Raw genomic sequence first — 23346 nt, 5'->3', positions numbered from 1 at the left:
CGCTGGGTGTGAATTAATTATTTTGTCATAAGTTTAAAATGTTTGGACTTAGGATTATTGAGTTTTGAACACTACCAACGGTGGGGACGACAACTGATAACATCCTCGTGTTTACTTTAGTAATATTTCTCACTGTGAGTCTCATTTATTAACAAATACACAAGTTTGTAATAGCTCCCATGTTTACGTCGACTTTATGGGCCTGAATTATTGAATGATAAATTCCCGAATAAAAACATGTTTTCCAGGCTTTAAACGAAAACTAACTACGGCATCGTGTTCAGCGGACAAAAATCTTCTGGAAATAATGTGTTTTGTCCGTTTGCCATGATGTGCCAAAATCGGCCCTTTTTACCTATTGTTCTTTGTTGCGAACAGACGTGGTCTCCTATTCTGTATTTGTTTGAGAATTAAGTCGTTTGTTTTAATCAGAGTTGCTTTATTTTGAGCGCAAGCGTTCAAAAGCAGTGATACAAACGAGTATATTAGGTGGGCACGCGTTAGTAAAATCTCGCAAAAATAATGACCAGGTGCAAGCGTTTTTAATGAATAAAACGTAATAATACGTTTATTTCATGTCTAAAATAAACAAATAAGAGAAATTTTGCATATTGCTAGCAAACTACGTCTTCTAATACATTCTTTTTTAATTAGACGTTTATTAATGGATGAAGCATTAAACTATGCCTCACTACATTTTCTTCTATTTTATCGATTTTTTCTGCACTCTACAGAACAATACGCACTTTGTTTGTGAAGTTTGTAACGGTAGCGTTTTGCCGTGTCGCGGGGGTTGCCGGATTGAGGTTCGCCGGAGCCGGAGTTCGTTGAGACGACGATCGACCAAGCGGTTGGTCGGGGTCTGGGCCGAGATTGCTCAGGCTGGCCCGAGGGGCAGCGGTCGGGAGTGCCCGACCGCGGCAGTGCCGGCGACGGGTTGTCGCGCGGCGGATCCGTGACCTGACGGGAGCGCCCGTCCGGGGGATCGCGTGAGGGCGCGAAGTGCCCTGGAGGTGGCGGCCGTCGGGAGCGCCCGACGGCGGTGATGCCGATGACTGTTAGTCGTGCGGCAGGCTCTAGGCTTGGACGGGAGCGCCCGTCCAAGAGAGCCGAAGGTGGTCCGGGATAATCCGGAGCGCGGCAGTCGGGAGCGCCCGACCGCGGCGGTGTCGACGGCGGTGTGCCGGACGACGGATCTTACGGCCTGGACGGGAGCGCCCGTCCAGGGGATCCCGGTGTGGCACTGGGTGCCCTGGAAGCGGCGGCAGTCGGGAGCGCCCGACCGCGGCGGTGTTGTCGGCAGCGTGCCGTACGACGGATCCTACGGCCTGGACGGGAGCGCCCGTCCAGGGGATCCCGGTGGTCCGGACTAGCCGGGGGCGCCGGCGGTATCCGGTCGCCTCGGTGGTGGAGCCTCGGGAGCGCCCGAGGTCTCCAGAAACCTGAAGTTTACTCTGCCTTGGGAGCGCCCAAAGCAGCGGAAGACTCTCACCGGGAGCGCCCGGGGACGACTCGGGAGCGCCCGAGTCGGAGAGTACTAGAGAGGGCTTCGGGAGCGCCCGAAGCCTATCGGATCTGGAGGACTAGTGTTCGTGACGAGGAGTCGGAACGGACAAGGTACTTGCTCTGCCGCGAGCTCGGCTTATACAGGGTGTTCCAGATCAGTGGACGATGCCGAAAATGATAGGTAGATTTAATCGAATTAAAACGAAAAGTCCTTTACCATTTTGAAAAATTCTCAATAGTTTTCGAGAAAAAAATTAAAATATATAAAATGTATAAGCGTAAGAGCGACAAGAAAGCTGCGCGTGAGTGAGCGCGACAGACGAATGACTAGAAATGGCACCGTCGTCTGTCGCGCTCACTCAGCCCACGCTTCCTCATCGCTCTTACGCGTACATAAATTAATTTTTTTTTTAAAAACTATTGAGAATTTTTCAAAATGGTACAGGACTTTTCGTTTTAATTCGATTAAATCTACCTATCATTTTCGGCATCGTCCACTGATCTGGGACACTTTGTATAGTCGCCGAGATGAGAGTGGGGGAGTTCCCACTCTTACCTCGGCGGCGCGCGCCATCGTCGGGCCGGTGGTCGCCCGCCGAACCTTGCTGGGCGCGTTCGGTCCTGTTCGGGTCGGTGTTTGCCCTCAGGGACGGCGTCTGCCGTCTAGTGGCGGGGCCTAAGCCCTCGCCACAAGTTAGACGTACACTAACTCTAACTTATATATTTTAACCGTTGTCGTCGCAAACAAACGCTATTATAGCCGTTGCGTATAATGTACGTAGTATGAGAAGTTATTAAAAGTAATAGCTAACGTACTTAACAGATATAACTGGAAAGATATTCTGCTTAATTTAATAAAATTAAAAAATTAGAGATATGTAAAATCATTGATACAGTTTTAATTGACAAGAGCTGAAATTAATAAAGGATATATTTTGTAAATAAAAACATTGTAAAATAAAACTTTACCTAAATTGCCAAAAGTCTTTACTTTGTGGAGATAGTTTTACGTGCGATCTGCAATAAGAACTTCCTCTGACATTTCCAAGCCATATGTCATATCCTTCATCAGCCAATAAAAATGCTATATCACAAATTAATAATACATAATTAGTTTTATATATGATTTAATTATTAATAAACGTATTTTATAATGAATGTAGTGTATTTCATAAATTATTGACATTAAGGGGAACGTAAACCGAATCGCGAACTTGCATCGCATCGGTATGGCAAAGAGAAGGATTAGAATTGTGGCCAGTGATGGAAACTTCAGCTCCGAGCAACATCGGTGTATCGACGTGTGTGCGTGATTCCCCACTTCGGCACACCAATGTTACTCGGAGCTAAAGTCCTCATCACTGATTGTGGATTCAAGGCAAGAATACTTACTCATATAAGCTTGCACGATTTTAGGAGTGGTGGGAGATGTATGTCTATGCTTGGTTTAGAGAGACAGAGATCTAACAGTTTTCTATTATTAGAATTATTTGAAGAGATTGAGAAAATACAAAAGAAACAGGAGAAAAAGAAAGAAGTGGAAGAGATGAAAGAGTTTCAGGAAAGTACAAAGATAAGTAAGTCACCAAAAAACAACAAGGAGAATGGATGAAAATTGTGACAAAGTCACTTAAAAACAAGCAACCGCTCAACTCCGTGCCGCGATCACTATCTGTCGGCTCAAAATATTTGCACAATCCCGCAAAACCACCAGGTAGTGCAGGCCAACCACCCGCTCGCAGCGCGTAACCGGGACGACCATCTGCCCGTGCCGCGCACAGCTACAAATTGTTCGGGAGAAAATTTTCCCTCTCTCGAGCCCTCAGGTGTATAAGCCGGCTCGAACGCGAGTCGGCATCTTATTCAGAAACCGATCTACCGGGACTTGGGCGCTTCCAAGCCTTTCTTCAATCGGACTCACCCAGCTTTCGATACCAAGAACGACCGGACTCGGGCGTCCCCGAGCCTATTCTTGACCGGGCTTTCCCGGTCCTCGACAACGCTCTCTACCTAACTCGGGCACTTTCAAGCCTCTTTCCTTAACCGAGCGCACCTGGCTTCAGGCACCGCTCTCCACCCGACTTGGGCACATCCGAGCCTTCCTTAACCGGGCGCCCTCGACTTCCTACGCGACCGCGGAAATCTGTTACGACCGACACGGCCTGAACGGCCCTACCTGTACACCCTCGCCGAAGACTCGCGACCGCGGAGATCTATTACGACCGACACAGCCTGGATGGCTCTACCTGTACACCGGCGTCAAGACTTGCGACCGCAGAGACTGTTACGATTGATACGGCTTGAACGGATCCCCACTTGTATGTTATCAGCAAGACACACGACCGCATAGAATTGTGCGAACAACTCAGAAAGAGCGGCCATTACTTTGTACACCCGTGACGCCGTTCACACATATATAGTTTGAAGCTCGGTTACACGATCATTTACGACACTGACGTAAAACACACATTTTTTTTGTAAATATTAACTTTTAAGAATATCTTTAATAAATTAAGATAAAGTTCCGAAAAGGTGTCACCCCCGATTTCAATGAAACTCCGTGGGCTTATGTTACTCTTTACCCTGATAACGAATATCAAGGTCATAATTGGCGATTATCCCATTTTTATGGGTTAAACATAAAAACCCCATAAAACTAGTTTTTTTATATCTCTGTAAATAATGAAAATCTAGAAAAATGTTTCAGACAAAACTTGTAGCTTTTACAGAAATAAACATTTTTGGTTTTATATGTTTTTATCGTACAATCAATAGTTTTTAAGTTATACTTGATTTTTCTAAAACTTTCATATAAAAAAATAATTTTCAAGAATCTCCTCACTTCTCACACCAGAACGGGGTTCGCCCCGAGGCAATGAGGAAGGGTGGATGGAACATACTTAATTTTCAAACGTTACAAACCTACGTAGAACTGTACAAGCGTAGACGTTGATTCGCCCCGAGGCAGTGGGGAGGGGTGGGTGGAACGTACTTAAGTTTCAACGTTACAAACCTACGTAGAACCGTACAAGCGAAGACGTTGATTCGCCCTGAGGCAGTGCAGAGGGGTGGGTGAAACGTACTTAAGTTTCAACGTTACAAACTTACGTACAACCGTACAAGCGTAGACGTTGATTTGCTTCGAGACAGTGGAGAGAGGTAATACCGGAATACTTTTTAAAACAGAGAATCTTCTTATCTCTCACATCGGAATACTTTTTAAAGCAGAAAATTTCTTTGCCTCTTAGAAATCGGGTGGTGTTTTATTCTGAGTCCCCTCGCCTCTCAGAAATCGGGGTGCTGTTTGATTCTGAGTCTTCTTGTCTCTCAAAAACAGCAATACTTAAATCATGATTGCCAGGATAACAAATTCGTATATCTTTAAACAATTGAGTAAATGGATCCATATTTAATTTTATAATGCGTCGTCTCCACAAAAAATCACAAAGATGGTCTGCAATATTATCTTTTGATATTCTTTCTCAAGATAAAAATCGTCGCATCCAGCGCCAAGACGATTCGATATTTTGTGTATGAGCGCCAGAATTCTGATCTACAAATTCTTGAGTATGATTTACAGTTCTGTGTATATATCCATGTTCTTGTAAATTTATGTAGCCTTTCCAGCAATTTCATTTCTTTTCCAGCAATTTATTTTTGCCAATACGTATCGAAATCTTTGCGGCAAAAATGAAACGAATGCGCTCGCGATTGTTTCTTTCTGAGTTGACTCAGATTACATCTTTATAAACACCGTTGCCGCCGCGGCCGGCCCCTTAGTTGCTTAGAGCTCATTCGCCGAACTCGCTCGCCAATCATTATTATTCGACGGCTACTTTCTGCAGAAAACTAAACATTGCCATCGCCGCGCCCAGCCCATAGATTTCTTAGCGTTTATTTGCCGAGGCATTATAATTTTTATAAAATTAACGGTGACGAATTTTGCTAAATTGTACAGGACTTTTCGTCTTGAATTATTATTGTCTACCCCAAAATTTCGGGAGTGACAAAACGAACCGGACACCCTGTATATATATACAGGGTGTCCCAAAGTCATGTAGACAAACTTTGGAACTAAGTAGATCTCGTTATTTTAAGACGAAAAGTTCTTTACCATTTTTTATTCCGCGTAATATTAAGCGAGGTAATAATTATTGAAAATTAGGTCTTTTGGGCGGATTTTACTGCCCCTCACACCGCGCGGAGACGCTCCATCCGTCGGTAGTACCCAATTCTTGCGTTCTCGATCATCGACAGTTTTCTTTGTGTTATTACGCTTCGTCGCCTTTCTTTCATTCCTGGTTCAGACCAGTTTATCTAGGCAGGCCGATCGGAACCGCCTGTCTCGCCCCGCGCGCCTTCACTTTTCTTATCGACGATACCGCGCGGTGTGGGGGGCAGTAAATTCCGCCCAAAAGACCTAATTTTTAGTAATTATTATCTCGCTTAATAATACTCGTAATAAAAAATGGTAAAGAACTTTTTGTCTTAAAATAACGAGATGTACTTAGTTCCAAAATCTGTCCACATGACTTTGGGACACCCTTATACAAGGTGTCTGGTTGAGTAGTGAGCATCTCTTAGTTATAGATAGAACTCGAAAATACAAATAGGAAAGTCCCGTACTATTTTGCAAAATTCTCAATCGTTATTGAGAAAAAAATTAAAATGCATAAAATGTATAGGCGTAAGAGCGACAAGGAAGCTGCGCGTGAGTGAGCGCGACAGGCGAATGGATAGGAATGGCGCCGTCGTTTATTTATTTGTATTTTGTATTTGTATTTGTATTTGTATTTGTATTTGTATTATTTGTATTTTCGAGTTCTATCTATAACTAAGAGATGCTCACTACTCAATCAGACACCCTGTATATAAATAAAAATTGTGTATTATTTTAAGTAGAAAAAAGTAAAAGAAATTTAATCTCTAAGATTAAATAAAAATATAAAAATTAATAAATTAAAATTAAAATTTTTATTAAAAATAAAAAAAATAAAAATTTTTTAATATATTAAAAAAGTTAATGTTCAAAGAAAAAATTAATAAAATATAAAATATTTGATTCAAATTATATTTTTTAGATAAATTATTTACATAAATTGATTGATTAATTGATGAATAAAAAATAATAATTTTTAGATATATTTAAAGAGGTGAATGTATTTAAAGGAGTAAAGAAAAGAAAGACGGCAAAAAATAACGAGGTGTAGATTAAGTAAAGAAATGTAAGGAAACAGATATTTGGAGGAGAAAACAAACAGATGTAGAATGTGTGAAAATGATGTAGAGATATGGGGGCATGTATGAGAGAGCTGTAAGATATAAAGAATGGACAGAAAATGGGAAAAATGGATGGAAAGAGTACTGGATAAAGAAGAGGAAAAGAAGAAGAATAGATAAAAAGCTAAGAAGAATACAGAGAAGTCAAGGAAGAAATGGAACATAAGGATAATTAAATGAAGTAAGATAGTAAAAAAGAGAGAGAAAGACAGAAAGAATGAGGAGTAGAAAAAAGTGAAGAAGGGTAATGTTAAGATTGTAAGTATGACAGGGTACGCACAAAAATAAACCTTGATGATTTCTAACTCTTTACTTTCAATGGTAACGATTACTACAACAATCAAACGAAGAGTAAGAGCAGGATTACGACGTCTGCAACGCACGGCCGAACGATCCTGGGCTCGTGTGCAAAACTCGTGTGCAAATTCATTGTTCTTCTTACAAACTAAACTGGAGCTGACGATACCGAATAATGCTCCCTACTCGCGAATTTTCTAATCTAATCTTACTTGTATTTATTGTGTAATCTAAGCTATCGCATAATCTAAGCTATCGCATCCTAACAGGTAATATTAGAGAAAGAAGTAGAAATAAAAGAAAAGAAAAAGTTAGAATAAAAAAGTAAAATAAAATAGAATACGCGAATGATTCAGAAACGAAAGTTCAGGAGAGGGAAAGAGCAATAAAAGATGGAATGCGTGTGCAAGAAAAGGGAAAAATGAAAGAAAGTAATAATAAAAATAACAAGATGTTACGTCCGAAAGCTGGAAATCGGAAAGCTAACGATGCAACGGGGCAAAATCTTTTATTCGCCGCTAAAAGAAGGGACGGTACCGCTGCGGCAGAGGCGCACGAGCTGAGGTTTTGAGTCGGGAGTCAACGCCTTTAATAAGCGCTATGACACTCTTTTCGAAACGCGTGCGGCCTATGGCCCCTTTTTAATATAAGAATCTAATCTTATTTATAGGGACAGGGTTGCGCTAGTCTTAAGCGAATAAAAACCAGAGCATGATGGTGTTGAAAAAAATGATATTGGTTTATTCAAACGGTTTACAATTTCACGGTAACTATTGCTTAGTTAATTGTTACAATTAAATTCATCCTTTGTTTTAAATTATTGCAAGTGTTTGTGAATGTTCGCGGGTGTACAATTTTTCGGTATATGAGTATCTTTACATGTGGTTCTCTTGATGAATGTGTGAATGGCAGTGTGCGTGAGAGTGTCGGCAGGGCAGGAAAAAATGGGAATAATGGGAAGTTCTAGGAAAGAAGGGCGGAGGATGCGTTGACCCGAAAGGACAATTGGATATTTCTGCTCTGTTATAATGAAAATGGTGAGAGCCTGGCCAAAGATAATTTCTTTCAGGCTGCTCGATTGAAAATAAGCATGGCGAGCAAGGAATTGATGGACGAAATTCGGAATTCCTTGCGCTTTGATAACCACACATATGATAGCCACAGCGTGGTAAATGAGATTCGCAATTGTACAATTTTCTGTGGGAGGGATATGGGTAGGTTTCAGAGTCGCAAAAACGGGAAGCTAGTGGATTGTTATCTGGAGGGTAGGAAGTAGAATTTTCTTCAGGGTGAGGAATAATGGTAGGTGGACGGCCTATCGAAGTAGGAAAATCTAAATCGGAGAACGGATGGTATGTTTCAGGCTTGGAAGGAGGTTGGGAATTTGAAGGGAATAAATGCGAATCTATTTTAAATTGAGGATAAATTAGCGTTCTTTCGCTAGATTGAGAGGGTAGGGGAACAGATTCGCATCGGGATGCCGATTGAGTAATATCTGGTGTTGTATAAGTGATGGAATTTGTTGATAGACGCGAAGGGGTTGAATTAAGATGTGCTGATGTCCCGGATGGAGGAGGTCGCAGGATCTCAGCGAGTGGCTGTCGCGTCAGATTCATGGGATACGACACTATAATTTACGGTTTGTTAAACGTTTCGATCTTTATGATCTGATCTTCAACTCACTTCTACTGGTTGCAAGTTGCAGTTTAGCGGTCTTTGTTGCGGCCTCTTCTGGAGTGAGCGGCGTAGGCTTGACAATGGCTTCGTACTTTCGGTTCGAATAGGTTGGTGAGGGCGTCGAGTCCCTGATTCAGACGTTCTGCATGGGCCACTTATTCGTTTGCGAGGAAATCGAGCAGGGTAACGATATGAATACGTTGGATTTTAATTCGGTAGTCGTCTTTGCCCTAAAATCGCGGGCCTTATATAGCAGAAAAGTTGAAGGGTTGTAGTATTGTCTCATCTCTCTATTTCCTGATTATGCTCCAATTCTGAGTCATCCTGCGGAGTTTTTATTACACCGATTGCCTTGAAGCGCCTTAGCTGTTGCCAGGCGCGATTATACATATTATTTCCTTTGATGATCGTTGCGAAATGCTCATTGTTTCGGCGCATCTGCCTGTCGTATATCTTAATATTTCTTATTATAGAGTCGGTGTCTCTATTTTATCTAGGTAATAAAATTGAAAACGGAGGTCATAGGGTTCGTATTCTTACTATCCGGGGGGGTTTTTCTAAGTGTCAACGGCTGCGGGAGTCTTTGTCTTGTTTTACGACTTTCTGTTGATTAGTCAAAACCGTACTGCTCGAGACGATATCATGGTAAGACCAATTTAGGTTTTACGACTGTATTATTGGCCGAAATGAGCTGTACGTTTCCGGCTACCGTACGGGTTATCTCACGGAGTATGGGAATAGATTTTTCTTCCCCCCAATTTTTTATTGGTGACGCCTTCGCTGACTAATTGTCTCCGTGCACGTGAAGCTAACTTCTGATCAGAGTTATTAAAACTGTGCTTACTGAGAGAGCGATCATACAAGAAACGGCTCCAGACGTAACAGAGAAATAAAAATAAGAAGAAAGAAATGTAAAGAATTGTATTATAGAGTAAGGAGTAGATGTAGTTGCGTTCGTAGTATTTTAGTATATATTTAGTATATATTAGTGTAAGAAGTACTCGTACTTTAAAAATTTGACACCCTGGTGCCTAAGTCAGAATGTATCCATAACTGCTTTGAAACACTTTCTTCCAAATTTTTAATTAACCTTACCTTTATTAAATGTAATAAATATACATATATTGGAAATACAAATTAGTCGTGCAACTTGGTGAAAAAACAGAAATGCTTAATGTGGTGCATGTTTTATAACAGGCGCTCTATCTGACTATGTAAGTCTGGACAAGGAGTTACTTCCTCTTACCGGTGTGTCGTAGATGCCCGTGAGGGGAAATGGCGCTGGTCTACAAAACCATAAATACCTAAAATCATTCTGTTCATTACTTTGTGTATGGCACTGACCTAAAGTTGTCAACTGACGTTGTCTGTTAACAAAAAAATGAGTATTGTGCACTACTAAATTTTTTTATTAAAAAAAAAATACTTAAAAAATAAAAAATAAGTTAGATTCTGTATACGGTAAAGACTTTTCTTCATTTACAACGGTTAAACATTGGGTGGCCAAGTACTAACGTGATTGTACGAGCATTTAAGACAAGGAACATTCCGGGCGCCCGAAAACCGCTACAATTGACGAAATAGTCAGATTAATGCATCAAACTTAATGGAAGATCGTCAATTGACTGTTAAAAATATTGTTGAGGCTTGTGAGATATTATCGAAACGGGAACACAAAATTCTACATCAAGATTTAGATATGAGAAAATTATCCACGCGCTAGATATCGCGCTTGTTGAGAATCGACTAAAAGCACATACAGACGAACATATCGTGCGAGTGTCTTAACCTGTATTTAAAAAATCTAGCGGAATTTTTGAGGCGACTGATAATCGTCGATGGAACTTAGATACATCTCCAAACGTCTGAAACCAAACAACAGTCAATGCAGTGAATTGCTATAAAGAAACCAACTATGAAGAAGGTAAAAGTCGTTTTCTCTGCAGAAAAACTGATGACAACAGGTTTGGAATTGACATAAAATAATTCTCATCAATTACTTTGCAAAGGGTGAAATAATCAACGGAAAGTACTATGCTGCATTGCTGAACAAATTGAGGGTCACAATAAAAAGAAAACGTTCGTATTTGGCTAAGAAAAATTCCTGTTTTACCGCAATAACGATCGGGTTCTCACATGCATGGTTGCAATGTTGTTTGCGAATCTTCATTTTATCTCTGTAAATATTCTTTTGTGCGACCCGGTACGCACGTTACATTTCGCGAACACGTAAAGAATCGATGATCCGACGGCGATTGTATACGAACATATGCTCGTTTCATGTTCGGTTTGTGCTTTTTCTGATCGTTCGTTGCTATCCGCGATACTTGAGACCGTTCTCAGTAATCATCTGATACTCCAAGTAAACGCACGTACGTTCAGAACGTTATTTCGTAGTCCATTGGAATTCGGTCACTCCCTGCTTCGCAGGAAATTCATTTCAATCGATCTTTAATTATTCGAAAGTGATTATCTTGGCGTCACCTTACTTTAATTGTGCATTCCATGGTGCATCGTTGCGTGCACTCTTCGAAAATGCGGTTTTAGAGAATCACGTACTTCGTGATTATTACGTGATCGACCGCGCTCCACGATTTCTCCAAGCAACCCATTATCCGATTTCGACGTTCGCGAGCAAAATTTCCGATCCGAACGGACGTGCAGCGTCGCACGTTCCCCAAGATTGTCCATCGCGAGGTTGCATTTTTCGGAGATCAAAATTTCCGTTCGATCATTCGATCACGTGATCAACGCTCAGACTGTCCGTGGTATTAACTTTCATATCTTGTTTGTTGAATGTAAAATAAAACCGTTATTTATAAACTTTACTCAAGTGCTGTGTAATTCCCTTTTCTATCACAAAAATTGCGATTCCGGTATTCCTCGTCACGGCGACGGTCAGCGCTGGCCGGAACTGGCGTATCAATACACCGCGTGCTCTGTGCGTGATCATCCACGCGCAAACAAATGTTAAAATTGAACAAATTGAAGTTCGAATTGCTTCCGCACTCAACCTATTTGCCAGATCTATGTTGTACCGAGAAAGTGCTGTGGGGTCCATTTTCCGGAGAATGTAGACGTGATTTCGTTTTAATAAAGATCGTCTCGTTATAATTGCTGTACCACTTTATTTTCCCTTGATTGTTTTACAGTCTTCGACGCCACGCGTTTAATCTAATTCGAACTTATAATTGCGACTGCCCGTCCGGGCCGCGGCTGCCCCTATATTACTGTGGGCAAAAAGTACTGGGAATTTGTTTATAAATCAAAAAATCTTTATTTATTGTTCTAAATTCATATAATCCCCCTCAAAATTATCCCCCCCCCCCGGATGCAATACACATATGCCAACATTTTTTCCAATTTTCGAAACATGCTGCATAGTCCTCTTTCGGTATAGCCTTCAGTTCCTTCTTCGTTGCGGTTTGTATTTCTTCTATCGATTCAAAACGGTGTCCACGGAGCGGTCTCTTGAGTTTAGCGAACAACCAGAAGTCACATGGTGCCATGTCAGGTGAATACGGTGCTTGCGGAACGATATGGGTTGAGTTTTTGGCGAAAAAATCACAAATTACGAGAGCAGTGTGAGATGGTGGATTATCGTGATGCAAAAACCATGAATTGATATTCCACAAATCTGACCTTTTTTGACGCAAAGCATTACGTAAACGACGCATAACACTCAAATAGTATTCTTTGTTGACAGTTTGGCCGGTTGAAAGGAATTCATAATGCACTACACCATTGTAAAAAACGAAAAATTCACTTTTAACTGTTTACAAAAGCACGCGTATCTCAAACAGTCATGATTATTTTGAAGTGATGTTTGGCACATATTTTAATTACAGTAGTGCCAACTTAAAAATAAAAACATTTGTCTCAATCGGAGTCCCCATAAAATTTAAATTTAAATTTCCCGGTACTTTTTGCCCACAGTAGTATATGCCCTGCTGTTGCTATGTCAATAATCATAGCAATCAGCAGAATCGCGGGTGGCAACCGCGACTGTCCTCGAAACGTCGCGTCCCGGCCGGAAATGCCGGGTTACCTTGATCGGCGGTATTCTGCCGATCAAGCTAAATGGTCGCGTGCGTGCGACATTCCAACGTTATTCTCGAGCTTCTGTTGCCAAGGGCTCAGGATATAACATCCCATCCCCCTAGGGAAAAGAAAAAGGGTTGAGAGTTTTAATTGCTCAAGTCTTTTTCTTTTACAAATTCCCTTTCCCTCGGGGAGAAAAAAAAAACGTTGAGACTTTGAGTATATGTGTCTTGATACGTTTTTTTTTTTTTTTGTATATGCGCGGTTAATTATAGTCTATTTTTGTTACAATATTTCTTTCTTATTATAGTAATAGTGATAATAATAACTGTAAGTGCGGTTAACGTTGTACTTAATCCTACGGAGTACACTATTATTGTTTTTGTTTTGGACGCAATATTATTATTATCTAAGTCGGTACGTAATTTGTTTAAATCTAGGCTTAATTGCAATAATTCATTTTTATTTCGTATAATCGGTTCTCTCTGTATATTTTTTAACTGTGACGTAATTTTAGCAATGTTGGTTCTCTCTTTGATTGGTATCATTGTAATATTATACGTCGGTATGTAGATATTAATGTCGCTTTCTCCTAACAGGGTTTTCGATTGTATCGTGAGGTCGTTTGTAGTTAATTGACACGCGTCTCTTAGTATTATTTTACCTGATCTGATTATATTAATTTTTTTACTTGGCTTATGTTTACATCGCAGTTTAATGGCTTGTGATAATGTGGAGTAAAGCCATGCCTGAGGTTGGTTTAGTGCCGTCCATATGCTAACATTAGATATGATATGGCGGGTTTCGCATTTCTCGGGTTGATGTCCCGGCTCGGCGAGTGCTAAGACTTCGCAAGGTGCGTTATCCGATACATGGTACATCGCGAAATTGTTTTCGCATATAAGTTTTTTATTTCCGCGGATACAATTATTAATTTCATCGCGGGTTAGGCTTATTTATTTGTTGTTTTCTTTATCTAGCGCGATATATTCGTGCGCGGTTTCGATTGTTTTAAAAATGTTAGCGTGGTCATACCCGGGAAACGGTATGACCGCTTTTAATTCGTATGTCGTATCGGTGACGATTGGAAATTTAATAATGATCATGAGAGCATTGTGATCGCGATAGTGCGCGGTAATTGCTATATACTTTTCAATTTGATTCCAGTTCTTAGGATTGGTATCGAACGGGAATTGTGATCCTTCGGGTAGTTGAATAGTTGCATGTAGTAGTTCTGTTATGATTTTGTCAATCGGTAATAGCCGTGTGTTAATGATACCCTTTTTAGTCCAAGAGATAAAGTCGATGGTGTCTTGTATGTCAGTCAGTAAGAATACTCGATCACGAGTATTCTTAGTGTGTTAAGGTGTTCCGTCATCTCCATTTGCCGCGTTACTCTATCTATCTGCTGACTTAGGAAGATAGTCGCGTTTGTTAAGACGCGGTCGTGTTGCTTTAGCTTTATCTCTAACTCCTGTATGTGACTTAGCGTGCCGTTTATTATTTTTAGCTGATTCTTTGCCACATGTTGGATCGTTTGTTGGTTTGCGTTTAATAATTGTAATTGTTTTTGAATGATTTTTTCATCATTAGCGTCCATTATACTGAATAAATTTTTTCCTACTGTTCCTACTAAATCTATAAGTCCTTTTTTCGCGTGTCGGTTGTCGTAGGTTAAAGTTAGTCTATCTAGTGCCGTAATTAATTTATTATTTTGCATGGTAACCAACATTGCTAGTTACACTTATCTTTTAATAATTCGCCATTGTACGTTTCATGTAAGTTATTACAGACGTTTTCCGCGTCATCGATTTCGTGTTGTAATTTCTTAAATTTAATTTTGAATTTCGCAATGTTTACTATTAAAACTAACTTCCATGTCGTATCGGATATGTGAAGAGTCTGTGGTCCTCATAATATAATCCGGGTTCATGAGTGAATTGTATAACTGTGTAAGGTGCGGTTTCGATAGCGCCCTTTGCGACGGCAAAAGTTAATCTGAAATGTTTATTGGTTAAATAGGTGCGCGTGTATATATATATTGCTGTTTTGAAGGTAAGTAATGTGTGTGTGCTGCGGATCGTCTTCATCGTGAGAATGAAGATGCTACGTCGGCTGAAGGTACGTTTTTTATCTTTGGTATAGGGTTCAGTGCATGGAATATCATTACTTTCTTAGAGTTTTGATTAATCAAGATTTTTGTTCTTAGTTTCAGCGTTGGAGTCGTTTGTTCATCTCGTCAGTAACTGTCAGTCGCGCAGTGAGAAAGGTAGTAAGGAAGGAATAGAGTTTTTTGGAAAGTTATACAGAAAGATTTTAATATCAGTAGTGCGTATTTTTTCTTATACGTATATATGTAATATTTTTCTTTTTTTTTATTAATAATATAATTATTGTTATTTATTTGTGTTTAGTGGAACCTCAAGAGTTCTATAATGTGTGTCGGGCGTGTTACCTGGCTTTTCAGCCAGGTATATGTCCGTCGTGTGCCGTGACAGCGTCACGGCACGAATTACGGCTGCTCTGGCACAAGCTGGAGCCACGTTTGATGATCAGAGCAACCCGCGATCTTGAGTATCGGGAGGTCCGGCTGGTGCCGGGAGTTTTTATAGGTGAGTACAGGAAAAAATTTTTTTTTTTTTTTGTATTATGCTTAATCGGTTGCTTTATGTTTAGTATTCTATAAACGCTTTTAATCTATTAGCATGTACTCTAATTGTTTTTCTACCTTTCCTTATACTATAATTAACATTACTGTGTTTATGTATTATTATGTACGGTCCTATCCAAAGCGCGTCTAATTTCTTGGACCGGCCGCGTCGAACTGTTTCGTCGTAAAGTAGGACGGAATCTCTGACTCTGAACTCGCGCTTTCGGGAATTTTTATCATAGTTTTCTTTCGCCTTTTTTTTCTCGGTTTTTGCGTGATCGTGTGCGAGGGAGTTAGAGGCCCGTAATCGTTCGCGTAGTTCATTCGCGTAATCGTCGTAAGAGTATGTTTCTTTCGGCACGGTTTTAAGTGCTGTCGGTAATGTAGCACAGTGTCCGTAAATGAGTTCGAAGGGGGTCAATTCAGTTGCTGTATGTGGGGTTGTATTATATGTGAACATTGCGTATGGCAACCATTCGTCCCAATCGGATTGATCCTCGTTAATATAATGTCGTAGATACTCGGCCAATGTTCGGTGCGATCGTTCGAGTGCGCCGTTGGTTTGCGGATGATATGCGGTTGTTTAAATTTTTTCGATCCGTAGTAATTTGCAAGTATTTTTAAAAACACTGCTCGTAAAATTTGTTCCTTGATCGGAAAGAACGTATTCCGGTATTCCGTGTTCAAAAATTATTTGAGTCACGAACGCTTTTGCTACGGTCGCGGCTTCTTGGTTCGGGATAGGAATCGCTTTACTAAATTTCGTGAGATTATCTTGAAACTTTAAAATATATATATTGTTATTGCTCGTTATCGGTAGCGGTCCTACTATGTCTAAAGTGCATTTTTCAAACGGTTTGATCGGCTTGTCGGTAATAATTAGCGGCATTTTTGTTTTCTTTGATAACTTATTTTTCTGGCACTGTTTGCATTTCTTTATGTATTCTTTTATGTCTCTTCTTATGCCTGGCCATTCGTGCTGTAATCTGATACGGTGTAGCGTACGTGTGATGCCTTGGTGTCCGCCTATCGGTGTGTTATGGTATTCGTGTATGAGCTTAGCCTTTTCTTCTTCTGAGTATGTGCTTTTTTTCTTTTAATATGTGTACTGAAAAATTTTCTTCTTGTTTCGAGGGGTTTCTGCTAAGCGCGTCCGCGTTCGTGTTCTTCTTTCCGTTCTTATGAACTATTTCGTAATTATATTCTTCGAGTTTTAATCTCCACCTTGTCAGGCGGGAGCCGGGATCATTTACATTGAACAGCCAGATCAATGGTTTGTGATCTGTTACAATTGTAAATGTTGTCCCATAGATATAGGGTCGGAAATGTTTCACCGCCCATACTATCGCGAGTAGCTCCTTCTCTGTCGTGCTATAGTTCTTTTCGGCCTTGTTTAATATGCGGCTTGCATATGCAATCGGATGATCCCTTCCTATCTCCCCTTGAGAGAGGATGGCTCCGATTATATCGTCTAGATACACGAGACATTTAATACCGTGCAGGCCTGATAAGACTGAGTTCATCATGCGCTGAAATGTAGCCGGTGCATTTTTAAGACCGAAGGGCATCCTGTTAAATTCATAATGTTCCTCGGGTGTAGAAAACGCGGTTTTTTGTTTGTGTTCCTCTTTATCTGGATTTGGTGGTATCCCGAAGCCAAATCCAGGGTCGTAAAATATTTCGCGTGTCCAAGCTGATCGAGGATATCGGTCATGTTCTGAATAGGGAAGGAGTCACCTATCGTGATGTCATTTAATTTTCTAAAATCGACGACTATCCTTAATTTTGGTTTTCCGGACGCGTCGGCTTTTTTGGGGACGACCAATATCGGTGCGTTCCATTGACTCGCGCTGGTTCTTATAATTCCTTCGTCGAGCATCTTCTTTGCCTGCTCTTTTACCTCTGCTTTGTGCTTCTCGGGCAGTCGGTAAGGGCGGCAGCTAATTGGCCTACTTTCCTTTTCTGTAATTATTTCGTGCGCGACGGATTCGGTGAAGAAAAGCGGATTGCCTTGCAAATGGAAGATATCGCAGAAGCTTTTGCAAATTTTTATTAACTCGCTTTTTTCCTGTTTATTCAAATGGTTAATTCTAAGCTGTTCTTTAACGCGTTCTCTTCGTTGCTGTACTGCGGCTATTCCTGGTTTTTCTTGTAACGCGAGCGCGCTGACTGTGCATATTTGCGGCTTTGCTTCTATGTGTAGCACGGATGTGAAGAATGGTACGGCTGTCTCTCGTGTATTTAATACGCTTATAGCACAGATATTATTTTCAGGAGCAACCAAACAATTGCCGATGAACACTCCGGGTTTTGGTTCATCGGCATATATTATTCCAATTTGGTTGCTATCGGTCACAGCCCGTACTATCGTTTCGCTTCTCGGTGGTAGCGTCGTGCGAACATACGGTTGTAACGGGATCGCGGCGCGATTAATTATCAAGAATCCGTTTTTGACGTCGTATACAGTACGTTGAGCTTTAAGGAAATTCATCCCGAGTATTCCGTCGTACGCAATGGAAAATTCGTCGGGTACTACGTGCATTGTGTGCAAGATCGTGCTATCTCGCAAGTAAATCAGCACACGCGTTGTTTCTATAGTTTGCGCCTTATGTTCGGTTACGCCGGTTAGAGCCATCGATTCCGTGTAAATCGGTGTATCGCCCTTTAATTTCCCCACCTTAACGAGGGTGATAGCTGCACCGGTGTCTAATAAGAACGTTATCTTCCCGCCCGTGGCTTGTAATACGGGCAGAGTGACTAAATCCAAATGACGATTTTTGTTGTCGCCTGTTTGCGAGCGAGCGTCGCGGATCTTTAGTACTAGGCTGGCCGCGATCGGCCGGCTTGCTTCGCGGCATGTTATCGTTTTTTTTGACGGCCTTTTGTTTCTGGCACCTGCGAGCGCTCCAGGGTCTTCGATATTTGACAACATGGATCGCTCGATCCGACAGCTGATTCCGCGAGAAGGTCGGTGGGATCTGAGAACCGACGTTCAATTTCGGGGAACGGTTTTTTGGAAGCCAGTAGCTACAGGGAACTCCGAGCGATCGCGCGATAGAGAATTCTGTCCGAGTGCGTCGGCAAGGAAAGCGTGCGGTGCGGAAGGCGAATTGCGTGGGAGAAAATCGCGTTTCTCCGTGCGGACGGTTATCTGGCGGAGTTGTACATATTTGTAAATTTTTCTTGCAAATATATTTCTTGTTCTTGTCGTCTAGTGCGTGTTTACATAAATCATTCTTGTCCGTAACATTGCCTGAGATGTGCGACACCTGATAGTCCCGCGAAGGCCGTGTCTCGTATCGGCATGGTTCGTTACCTCCGCGCGTGTCGTCGGGTATCGTCTGTCTTGCCGGTGCTCTTGCTCTTTCTTCCGGTACGGTTGAATGCACCGCGGTCGTGTGTCGATTTCGTGGAGGGACTCGGTTATCGCGTCGTGTTCCTTAAGATGATTTGTTGTCTCCTTTCAATCTGCGGAATTCTTCGCGCGTATGATACGGTTTGTTACAATAGTTACAGAATTTATCCGTTGTGCTTACTCGCGGTGTATTTTCGGCCCTCGGCAAGCCGTACCTGGGCGCGTATCTGCCGGTGTGGCACAAAAATCCTGGGTGCCCCTGTCTACCGCATCTATTACACGTCGGTACGGGGGGCGGTTCGCTGAGGTGCGCGGAAAATTTCGCTCTATGTATGCTCGCTCGTTGTAAGTACGTATGGGTGCGTTACGCTGCTTTTCTTCTGCTGTTGCTCCTGCTATTGCTTCTTGCAATGTTCTATAATTTTGCGACCGGACGATGGTTTGCAAGTGCGGTAACAAGCCTGTTTGGTAATTATTTAACACTTGTTTCTGAAGCGAATTCCAGATTTCGCGCTTCTCGTCTGAGGAATAATTCGGGTCTTCGCTTAACGCATCGTAAAGATCGGTCACTAACGAGTCGGCTCAAGATCCGTATGTTTGCGCGCTGTTTCCTGTACGTTAACGCAACTGGTTAAATTCTAGTTGGAGATGCGCTGTGCCTCGTCGCTGAGTGTAGCCGTCTTCAATTTCCCGTATAAATTGCGCGAAATTAATGATTTACTTCGACTCGAATTGCTAGAGAGCTCGTCCCGTGAGTCCCTTCGTGTACATTATAGCCGCCAGCAATTCGTCTGCGTCTTTCGGGTGTAACTTTCGCGCTGCGTATTCGCATGCCTTAATGAACTTTTTCACGTTATTTTCGCTCCCGTCGAATGTGGGTATGAGGCTGATCGCATTTTGTAGCGTCAAATACGGCCGCGTATTATTAAAAGAATAACGAACGTTTCTTTGTGGTCGTCGCGGTTGTGGCTGCGGCAGCGATTCCGTCGTTCTATTGTGTCTGTTGCCATATCTTTGTGCGACGAATTCGTTCTCTAGTCTGTCTATTCGCGTTGCGGCGAGCGATATCGCCTCCAGTATTGTCAGCATTGCTTCTTCGCGCGACATAATAGAACTTTGACGATGGATCGGCGAGGAGTGTCGGTACTGCGGCTGTGATGCGTTTGTGCTCGCACTAGGTTCTGCGTTGCCGGCCAAATTTTCGCCCTGCGAAATTCGTGCTCTCGTGCCTTCCCCGTTTGCAAGCGGGGGCTTGTTTCTTTCGCCGTTATCGATTATCATGAAGACGAACCGCTGGTCCTCGGGCGCAAATATTTCGCTTACTATTGATCCTATTGACGATCGGCGACTTTGATTAACGGATTCCTCACCTTGCGGTAATTTACGAAACTTGCGTTGTCAGAATACATGGGTACAGGGAGGGAGATTCCGTTCGTAAATTCGTATAGTTCGCTATCGCGGTCCAAGATATCGTCGTCTAAAGTTACTTTGCGGATAAAACTTCGCGTTTGATTCGTCGACCTATGCGGAATTCGCTTAAAGATCGGTTGTAGGTTTTCGGGCTCGGTAATGCCGTTTAACCACGATAGACGCGACGTGCGACAACGCAAGAGAAATTCGCCGTGGTACATATAATTTTATTCGCTCCTTCGCCTTGCATGTATATATATATCTAACTTACAATAGCACCGATAACAGCATGCTGCTTGGTTGCTGATGAGTCGCGATGTTTTCTGCTTCACTGCTCGTACGCTTCTCCGTTCCGTAGTTTGTCTGCTCGGTCGCTTATCTGCTTGGTTGCTTATCTGCGTGGCTACTGCTTCGTAGTTACGCTGGTCAGTGGTCGCTCGGGTTTTACGTCCGGCTCTCTTTGCTCTTATATTCTTCTGTCTTCCTTTTTATGAATGAGTTCTCACGTTTGCTCACTTGTTTGTTTCAGAGATCCCGCATTACAAGCCGTCCCGCAAAAACTAATTTCGTAGCGGCCTTATTCCGGAGGGTGGATCCCACCGTTGCCACCAGTTGTTGCACCGAAAAGGTGCTGTGGGGTCCGTTCTCCGGAGAATGTAGACGGGATTTCGTTTTAATAAAGATCGTCTCGTTATAATTTGTGACGTGGCGGTTTTGGCTGCTTCGTCGCAGCTCCCCGCGGCCGTCACAAACGCAGCGGCGTTGGACGAACCGCCATAGCGTAGAAAGCGGAGGGGGGAGGCGCGGGAATCTCCGGAGGGTTCGTGTTTGGTTTTGAGGCGGTAATTAACGATCGCGATGCTGGATTTTGTTGTTACCGTATGTTGCCGAGATTGCCGACTGTCCTTGACGCGAGAGGAACGGGCCATAGGCGGAGGCGCCAACTTCCGGAAGAAAGGGTGACCGGATACGGGCCCGGGATGGGAGGCCACCCATCCCGAGAACCGTGGAGGAGGCTTGTCGCCTACACGTTTCCACGCCGAAAACCACCTGCGGGAGAATTGTTGCGACAACGGACTATCCGAAACCCGCGCCAACCGGCTAGTACCGATAGGGCTCTGTGAGGGCAGCGGCTTACGCGGGAAATCGGCAACGTAGCGCGGAAAAATCCGCGAAGCGCGAGAGTGGGGATACGCCGGGCCTCGTGCCGAAAATTCGCGCGGTCCTCGCTCTCTTCCGTGTCGACCGGCGTGACAGGCGTACGATAGGAAAAGATTGGCGAGCGAGAACGAGAGCGAGGGCCAGAGCGAGAGCGAGAGAGAGAGAGTGCGAGGGAGAGCGAGGACGACTAGAGAGGTCCAGGTGTTTATTCGGTGAGATCTTCCACCCGCATTGCGGAATTATTATATATTGTACAGCCCTCTGCCTCCCGGGAAGACCGACACGGCTCTGGACGATACCCGGCCACGTAAAACGGGCACGCGGGTCCGTTAGTATTTTTCTTGGTGGATCTTTGTCGCGAGGCAAAGGCGTAGCGTTAGAGAGTGGCAGCCGACGGGCGTCTAAGAGCCGGGGGGTTGGATCCCGCGGGAAATACCGGGCCAGGTTATTCGAATTGTGCGATTTTAGCGGTCGTAGGGTGTTCGTACGTCGTGTCCGCACGGAGAGCCCTCGGCAGCGGCCGAGGCCGAAAGAGATCTACCGCGATTTCGTGAACGACAGGCGATCTTCCGTGAGAGTTCGTTTGTGTTGCGGGGTCTCGCGAAAACACGCCGTGTGTACGGGAGGCGCGTGGCCGGCACCACAACATCCAGGGCCGACGCGAGAAGATCTAGCTCTCGTACGCTTACTTTAATTTTTGTCATTTTTTTTTAATATATTTGTTTGTTCCGCTGAACACAATAAACGGATCCTCTGTTTATGGTCGTGTCCGTGTACGCCTTATTTTGTGTCGTCGTTCCCGTTTGTCTGAGAATTCCGCGCGCTATACCCCGCCCCTCTCCGTTCGAATGGGCTAGCCCCCGCGCGTGACAGCGATTCGGATTCGGTAGGAATTGTCGAGGACCGGATAGCTAGTCCGAGATAAAAATTGGCACGGCAGAGCCCGTGCCTGGCGCCCAAAAATCGTGTTCATGCGAGATTCCGCCGTCCCGCGCCGGAATACGGCCGAGGTACCGCGACCCCTCCTCCCTCCCTACCCCTTGTGGCACGTCGGTGCACGGATTTTTCGTCCGTGCACGGTCGTCCCTTTTTGCTCACGACTCTCTCCTCCGGGAGGAGAGAATAAAAATTATCGTGAAAAATTGCTATACCACTTTATTTTCCCTTGATTGTTTTACAGTCTTCGACGCCACGCGTTTAATCTAATTCGAACTTATAATTGCGACTGCCCGTCCGGGCTGCGGCTGCCTCTATATATGCCCTGCTGTTGCTATGTCAAAAATCATAGCAATCAGCAAAATCGCGGGTGGCAACCGCGACTGTCCTCAAAACGTCGCATCCCGACTGGAAATGCCGGGTTACCTTGATCGGCGGTATTCTGCCGATCAAGCTAAATGGTCGCGTGCGTGCGACATTCCAACGTTATTCCTGAGCTTCTGTTGCCAAGGGCTCGGGATATAACATCTAGCTCTCAGATTTTTCCCATTTCCTAATTTGAAAAAGTCTTTCAAAGAAAAAAATATAAGTCAAATGCTGAGGTGGAGAACGCTGAATCAGCACTTTTTATGTTTAGATAATGATTTTCTTTTTGACGGTTTAAAAGGATGGGAGAAACGTTGGACAAAACTTATCGAGTTGCAAAGAGACTACGTCGAGAAATAAATTTTGTTTTGCTTTAAAATATGTTTTTTTTTTAAATAGGCCGGAATTTTTTCAAATAGTCCTCATATCTATCTATTAAAGAATTTTCCACCGCAATATTTTAAATTTTGCCGAGCGTCTATGACTTACAGTTGTGTAAATAATAAGTATGTAACGGTAGCGACTTCTTGTGTCGCGTAATTGCCGGATTTAAGCTCGACGGAGCCAAGGTTCGCGCGGATTCGAGAGACCGCGATAGGTCGAGGTTAGATGCGGCCTGGGCCGACGGGAGTGCTTGTCGGGAAAGCCGAGGTTGTTTGGAATAACC

The 23346-nt window shown here is 43.1% G+C and overlaps 1 protein-coding gene across 5 annotated transcripts in view; it reads right to left on the bottom strand.

Moving 5' to 3' along the window:
- Nucleotides 1-23346, bottom strand: part of LOC139112005 (lipase 3-like) — a 282652-nt gene that overhangs the window by 182234 nt on the left and 77072 nt on the right. For all 5 annotated transcript variants that reach the window (XR_011547310.1, XM_070672739.1, XM_070672737.1 and 2 more), the window contains one exon: nucleotides 2476-2590. Coding sequence is in view for 4 of the 5 variants with exons in the window: in XM_070672739.1 (XP_070528840.1) it covers nucleotides 2476-2590 (115 nt within the window). In the remaining variant the exon portion in view is untranslated. The remainder of the gene's footprint in view (nucleotides 1-2475; nucleotides 2591-23346) is intronic.

The sequence above is a fragment of the Cardiocondyla obscurior genome, linkage group LG26 (assembly GCF_019399895.1).
Source record: "Cardiocondyla obscurior isolate alpha-2009 linkage group LG26, Cobs3.1, whole genome shotgun sequence".
Classification (NCBI taxonomy): domain Eukaryota; kingdom Metazoa; phylum Arthropoda; class Insecta; order Hymenoptera; family Formicidae; genus Cardiocondyla; species Cardiocondyla obscurior.
Note: the sequence above shows the minus strand (reverse complement) of the source record. Positions and strands in the feature narration are given on the sequence as shown.